The 7,552-nt window shown below is 28.0% G+C and overlaps 1 protein-coding gene across 1 annotated transcript; it reads right to left on the minus strand.

Moving 5' to 3' along the window:
- Nucleotides 1–291: 291 nt before the first annotated feature.
- Nucleotides 292–4,105, minus strand: LOC107172450 (uncharacterized). The gene is made up of 5 exons (XM_089215042.1): nt 3,610–4,105; nt 2,114–2,554; nt 1,772–1,948; nt 1,434–1,726; nt 292–1,362 (listed from the first exon to the last, which is right to left on the minus strand). The coding sequence occupies exons 1-5, from the start codon at nt 4,103–4,105 to the stop codon at nt 292–294; spliced, it is 2,478 nt and encodes an 825-aa protein (XP_089071168.1).
- Nucleotides 4,106–7,552: the final 3,447 nt, after the last annotated feature.

Here is a 7,552-nt window from a genome sequence, read left to right on the forward strand (position 1 = left end):
ATTTCTTTGGCCATCCATTTAAATAATATTCTTTTACTCTACTTAATATTTTATCTCTATTTGTTTCTAATTTTAGTTCAATAATTTTATCTATGCTATATCTTATTTCTGCGACTCTTGCTGTATGAATGAGATCTCTTAATGACGCATCCTCATTTTCTTCTTTATAAATTATATTTCTTGTTAATAAATCAGCTATATACATATATTTACCAGGTAAGTATTCTAATGTAAATCTGTAATTCATTAACTTTAATTTTAACCTCTTCAGTCTATTATTTTCAACTTTATCTAAACTTTTTTTACTATTGATACTAATGGTTGATGATCTGTGTAAATCTTTACCTCATTGTGATCATAAATATAATAATGAAATTTTTTCACTGCAAATGTCACTGCCAACAACTCTTTTTCAATTATCGCATACAATTGCTCTGTTTCCGTTAATGATCTGGATGCAAACCACACAGGTTTATTCGATTGCAACAAACAACAAGCAATGGCGTTTTTTGAAGCATCACACTGTATTTGTATACATTGTACCGGCTGTTTGGCATCAAAATGCACTAACAAGGATTTTTCACTAATTAAACTCTTTACTTTTTCCAGTGCCTTGGAGTGTTCTTCTGTCCAATTCCACATAGCTTCTTTCTTTAACAATTCCCTTATTGGTCCTATTATTTCAGACAAATTAGGTAAAAACTGCCTTAGAAAATTCACAACTCCTAAAATTTGTAGCAACTCTTTTTTATTATGTGGAGTTTGTAATTGTTTTATAACTTTTATTCTCTCTTCATCAGGACTCATACCATTTTCATTAAATTTTAATCCCATAAATTTTACTTCTCTCTGACTATATTGTAATTTTGTTACATTAAACCTTATATTATACCGCCTAGCTCTCTCAATAACTTTATTTATGATTATTTGATGTTGCTGTATCGACTCTGCTGCAATTAGTATATCATCAAAATAAATTATCACACCTTCAATATCACCAAAATATTTTTCATTTTGTTTCATGAACAACTCCGGTGCCACACTCAACCCAAATGCTAGTCTCAAAAATCTATAGTTACCAAATGGAGTACTAAATGTACAATATTTACTTGACTTATCATCTAATTTTATGTGATAATAACCATCTTTTAAATCAAAAACGCTATAATATTTTTTTCCTATTAGCTTCGGAGTAATTTCTTCTAGTGTCGGTACTAAAAATTGATCTCTGACTAAACTCTTATTCAATTCTTGTGGGTCTAGGCAAATTCTCAATGACAAATCTGGCTTTTGTACTATTACCAGATTGTTCACCCACTCACTTGGTTCATCTGCTGGTGTAATTATTTCTTTTTTTACCAACTCGTTTAATTTTAATTTCAGTTTATCTTTAATTTTTATTGGCACTCTTCTTGCTATGCCTTTGGTGTTACTCCTTCTTTTACTGTAAGTTTGCAAACATCAGGAAAACAACCTACTCCTTCAAAGATATCCCTATTATTTTCAATAAAATTATTTTTATCTAACTCATTTTTACCTTTATCTATTACATTGACATTTTTTAATAATTCAAATTTTTTTAGCATTGGTAATCCTATTATTGATTTACTGTCATATGTCTTATCTATTATAACAAACTCTGTTTCAATATTCTGATTACCTAATGTCAATATTGCTTTAACTTCACCAATTGGTTTCATTTTAAAACCTCCATACACTTCTAACACTATATTTGATTTTTTAATTAACTTCATTAAATTCAGTTTCTCACAATCTCTTTCTGCTAATGTATTCACTTCAGCCCCGCTATCTAGTTTAAAATTCACTTCTTTTCCATTTACTTGAAATACTTTACACCACTCATTTTGAATTGCACATACTCTATGAATAGACTGAACTGTAAATACACTTTCTTCTTCATCTATACTTTCAACTCTAATTTCTTGCACTTTTTTAATTTTATTTTTTTCATAAACTTGTTTTTTTTTTTTACACATCTTTGCAAAATGATTATAACCACTACAATTTCTACAATTTTTGCCATACGCTGGACAATCTCTATACATATGTTTTAGACCACATCTACTACAATTAATTTTAATACTCACCTTACCTTTTTCTTCGGTATTATCCATTTGACGATCATTTGCATCATTAGCTTTCCATCGATTTTGATATGAATTGTTCCTGTTCCGTGAATCGTCGATTCCCCATTTTGATTTGACTCCAACACCATACACAACTTTGTCCACTTCCTTACTTGAAGCTAATGTTCGTCTGTTACTTTCAGCCCTTTCAATTGATTGACAATACGTCACAATTTTATCTAATGTAACGTTTTCCCTTAACAATCTTGTTTTAGTTTCTCTATCAAAAATACCCAAAACTATTTGTGTTCTTAACATTTTGTTTTCTGCTTCACCAAAGTTGCATCCTTTTATTAATTTCTTCAGATCAGTGTACCAGATATCAAATTGTTCACCTTCACCTTGCTTACGCTTGAAAAAGTTAAAGTGCTCAATAATTTCATTCGTCTTCGGAATACAATATGTTTCTAATGATTTTAATATGGTATCAACTGTTTCTTTTTCTTCTTTTTTAATTGTATTATACAGTTTTAGTCCATCGTGACCCAATAAATTCAATAACCGAGCCACTTGCACTTCGGTATCTTTCTTATCAGTCTCCGTTGCTTTGAAATATATTAGTATTTCCTGTTTGAATACTTTAAAATTCTCAGATATATTACCTTAAAGGCATAAACCTCTCGGTCTGTTGAACTCCAACGACATTTCTTTGTAGATACTATATGTCTTTATCTTCAATTATCCACTCAATCCTCTATTTGGTTCATAATCGACTGCGCCATGTTATAGTTGTCCTGTCTCATATTATTATGACAACTATACTTAAGTGTATATTTTAAACACAAGAACACAAATCTGCTTTTTAAATCATTTTATATTTTACAATACAGTATAAACGTGCCATTAACACATTGTAATGAAAACATGGAATCTTATATAATATTACAAAACTGGCTGACTACCAGTTCAAGATAAAAACTATTATCACTGAATATGCAGTGATACCATAACAATATTTTACAATGCCCGCTAGATATTAGTTCCAGTTTTTTACTTTGTCCACAACCTATGCATATTAATATACTCCGAATCGAGCTATTGGATGCCGTAATAGTATAATTATTAGGTACATGCTATGTACAGAATAAATATATATACCTACATAATAATATGACAATGAATATAATATTATACAATAGTATTACCGTGGCTGGAGTCAAGCAAAAACATTTTGTACTTACCACCGTGAAGAATTCAAAAATCTAATGAGCGTATTTTGTCAAAGGGAATTTTAATTTATTTTATTTTATTTTTATTTTATTTTTACTAATACACGGGTTTCCTCTAAAACATTAAAGTAACGGTACAATTAAGATAAATTAGTAAATTAAAGAAATATAAATATTATATGTAAATAACAGAAGTACAATTATATAAAACAGTAATTAAGTAAACAATTAAAACGCTTTTAAACTTAAAATTTTATTAACAGTGTTTAAGGAGAAATGTTAGAACAAATTACCATCAAAAGAGGGGTCCTCGATGGCAAGTGACATAATCCGCCTTAGAGCCTCATTTTGCAGATTATTTATGTTGCCAGTAGGAATATAGAAGGTCACTTGAGAACAAGATACATGCGAAAGGACTTTTAAATTAACTTGGGATAGCAAACAAGAGGAATCAATGTGGTTAGTAATTATACGACGAATACATTTTATATTTAATGTTCTTCTTCGTTTAGCAAGAGTAGGCAGACTAAGAACGTTAGCGATATTGGTATAATTGAGAGCTAAATGGGAAATGCCTAACACAAAACAACAATATCTCAAAAATCTATGTTGAACACGTTTCAGCTGATTAATATCAGAAACAGTGTATGGATCCCAGACAACGGTCCCGTACTCTAAAATAGGACGAACTAAAGCACAATATAAAGATTTAAATGATTTTGACAATTTAAAGTCTTTAGATAGACGCATTATGAACCCTAATACTTTAAATGATTTACTAGTAATCATTGCAACATGATATAGTCGTTTTACCAAATTCAAAATCCTATCAAACTAATAATCGGTTTCTTTGTTCCCGAGATCTCACTCGGTACTGATTATATGAATCGAGGTTATATTAATAAATTCATACCTGAATGTGCGAGATATAGACGAAAATAAATATAAAACAAGTAACAGCACTGGTAAATGAAAAACTGTTAATGTCTTAGACTCTTAGTAATAATTTGTGTGATTTCTCGTAAATTTATAATTTGTTTTTTACTGTACACATAATTAAGTATATAAATAGGAAACATTGCCTGTAATCAATATACGGATGATACATAACTACTGAGTAGATACTTTTTTATGATTCATTTTTTATTTAAAATAAAAATATATAGGTATTTAAGAACTGTTGGGTTTAGTAGGTAATATTGAATTTAAACTAAATTTAAAATATTATATTTCACTTTAATTTTGTTGAAACATTTTTAGATGTTCTTGAGAATCACAAAAACATCGAATATTAGAATATTTTGACGCAGTATTCGTGATTGAAATCGTCAGAAAATCTATTGTCAGAAAATTCAAATGACGAATTATATTTTCTTTATTTTGCGTGCTTGGATGTATTCAAAATGTAACCATGAGAGTGTATTTTGCATTATAACGTAATGTATTCCAAATCTAAAAAATCGTATTAAATGTCCTTGAAATGTTTGCACAATAAGACTTATGCGTGTTCAAAAAGAAAAAAACGAAACGAAACGATAGTAACAAATGTAAAAATACGAAAGAGTTTGAAAAAATGAAACTATTTTAAATGTATAATAAAACAGTATAAAAGAATGGAAAATCATGTTTCTGTGGTGAATATATGTATTACACCTATAAGTATAAAATACGAATAGGTATAACAACGAGTAACATATTTTAGGCTGAAAAAAGGATATACATATTTTCATCCTATAAAAATAATTATAATAAAACAAATAATTATTAATAGTGTGATTATATTTTATCAGTTAGATTTAGCGATTGTCCAATAATAAACTGCACAATAAGTGAATATTATTGATTATTCTCGAAAAGGTATAATAATGGGACATCAAAACATGTAGGTATGATAGACACATTTTTAATCATCTGCAGTCATATAATGTGAAATAAGATATTTCAACCTTTCGTGAATTTATTGTTTTGAATAATATTAATATCTCAGTAGATATTCTAATACTAATATTATTATTATACAACTACCTATAAATTTTTATATTTTAAATTTTAGGTGATACAAAGTTGATAAATAGTAGGTAGTACATATTCATGTTTGAATAAACCATCCCCAATTGGATAAGTCACAATAATTGAACTAATTAAGTTATCATCTGATTATCTAAGTTGGATATTTGTCAAGAGTCCTATATACCTATTAAGTATGTAACCTATTTATCATTCACGGAAAATTCTCAAATATGCATATATAATATTATATAATATATATATTTATAATATTCCATGAACATCTATGAACCATTAAAGGTATCTATAATGTATGTATAGGTTACTAAATTTTTAAATTTAAGTTTTCTTTGAAATTACTAGTACCTAATAATCCCCTTAACAATGCGGATAATATGCTGGTGTCCTTTATTGAAATATATACAAGAATACATTTATTTTTGATAAACAAAAATTTATACATCAGAAATTCATGTTTATAACCTATGCAGGTAACCACCTAGCTTTTGACAACCACGGTAAGGTAATTGAAATTTTACAAAACATTTTAACGTAAACAGTATTTAAACGCATACATGTTATATAGTTTATCTATGGTACAGTGGCGTAATTACGGGGGGGATTTGGGTGTCGTATCCCCCCATGCCCTTTTTTTTAAGACTGGTTAACTAAATTCACCTATGTACTTCTTTATCTAATAATATTATTATTATTATTATTATTATATATATATATATATATATTGAAATCAAATACCTCGGCGAATTAATATTATTATAAATAGTCTATATTTTATACTTGATAGAAATAATACAAAAAAAAACAAATCCTTTATACTAGTAGTACATAAATACTTCGTACATCGTACCTAGTTCGTTTTAAATGCAGCCACCCAAGTTTATAAGTATCACTATTGCAATATGTTTTGTGTATGTTTTGAGTTTGTTTATGCATTGTGTAGTGGTACAAAAATAAACCCCGAGCAATAAAGTATTATTTTATCGTGAATCGACGACGCTCGACGATTATCAGATTATTTTATCTAGATTAAAGACTATTGTCATTTGTCAAATCTATCCTATCTTATCCTATCCTACTATTTTTCCGTAGTCCTATTGAACTAAAAATAACTTATCGATTTGTAAAATTAATCGAAATTTATTCCATGTCTCATGTGTACATAAATATATAGCTCTGAATTCTGAAAGGTGCTTATAATAAATACTTTTGATGTTTTTTACGGGGAGGGGGGGGTATAGGTAAAATGTTAAAACATTTTATCCCCCCCCCCCCCACACAAACATAGCCAAATTACGCCACTGCTATGGTATATAAGTACATATGGTACACATATGGTATACATTACACACCTATGTCCTATATAACTTATATTTATTTACAATACAAATTAATAGGTAATATCAGGTCGAGGAGGAATTATCATTGGAGAAAGTAGAGAACCTACAAATCATGAAAAAATTAATTGAGGGTGAATCTTCGACCCACTTTCCCAGGATATTTTTAAAAATATGATTTAAATTTTTTTCCTTCATATAAAAACTAAAAATAACCTTATTAATTATAATAATTTAATAGTAATTATTTTCATAGTTTAAAATACACACACAATTTGACCTTTTTTTTGGTAATAGTTGGTTTATTTATATGACCTTCATAATAATGGATTAAAATAGTCGTTTGAGGTTAAAACATTGTCAAAATAGTTTGAAATTGTGTAACTTAATAAACTCAGTAAATATTTACCAATTTAACATGGCTAAAAGCGTAAAACTATGGAAAACTTGAAAAAACGTAGATAGGTTGTTATTTAACAACATTTCACAAAATTGTATTACTACCAACTGGTTGCTATTGCTATGAACATTTATTGTATAAATAAGTTATTGTGTTATACTTAATACTATATAACCTATTAAACAATTATATAGATACTAAACTTTATGGTAAATGAGACAAGCTCATGAACTATATATTACGTATAACCAATTTCCAATACATATCAACCAATAAACATTTCTGTAATCACGTGAATACGTGATATTCTACTTACTTGATTTAGAATAGACAAGAACGACTTTGAAATAATATGATATTGTCTATTTCCAAATTGAATAGGCTATAGAATTAATCAAAACTATTAAAATACATAGTATTTACACCTCAGTATTAAAAAAATTGTTAGTCGTTAATAATTTAAAAAACTTTTAT

Source organism: Diuraphis noxia, unplaced genomic scaffold (genome assembly GCF_037042655.1).
Source record: "Diuraphis noxia isolate RWA-SAM2 unplaced genomic scaffold, SU_Dnox_SAM2 contig0001, whole genome shotgun sequence".
Lineage (NCBI taxonomy): Eukaryota > Metazoa > Arthropoda > Insecta > Hemiptera > Aphididae > Diuraphis > Diuraphis noxia.

Bases quoted from the DNA above. Each gene is read 5' to 3' on its own strand.
- LOC107172450 (XM_089215042.1), bottom strand. From the start codon at position 4,105: ATGATTACTAGTAAATCATTTAAAGTATTAGGGTTCATAATGCGTCTA. The intron at 2,555-3,609 runs GTAATTTGTTCT...TAAAATCATTAG, and splicing joins CGAGGACCCCTCTTTTGATG to AAACATATTGTATTCCGAAG. The intron at 1,949-2,113 runs GTAAGGTGAGTA...AAATTAAAAAAG, and splicing joins GGATAATACCGAAGAAAAAG to TGCAAGAAATTAGAGTTGAA.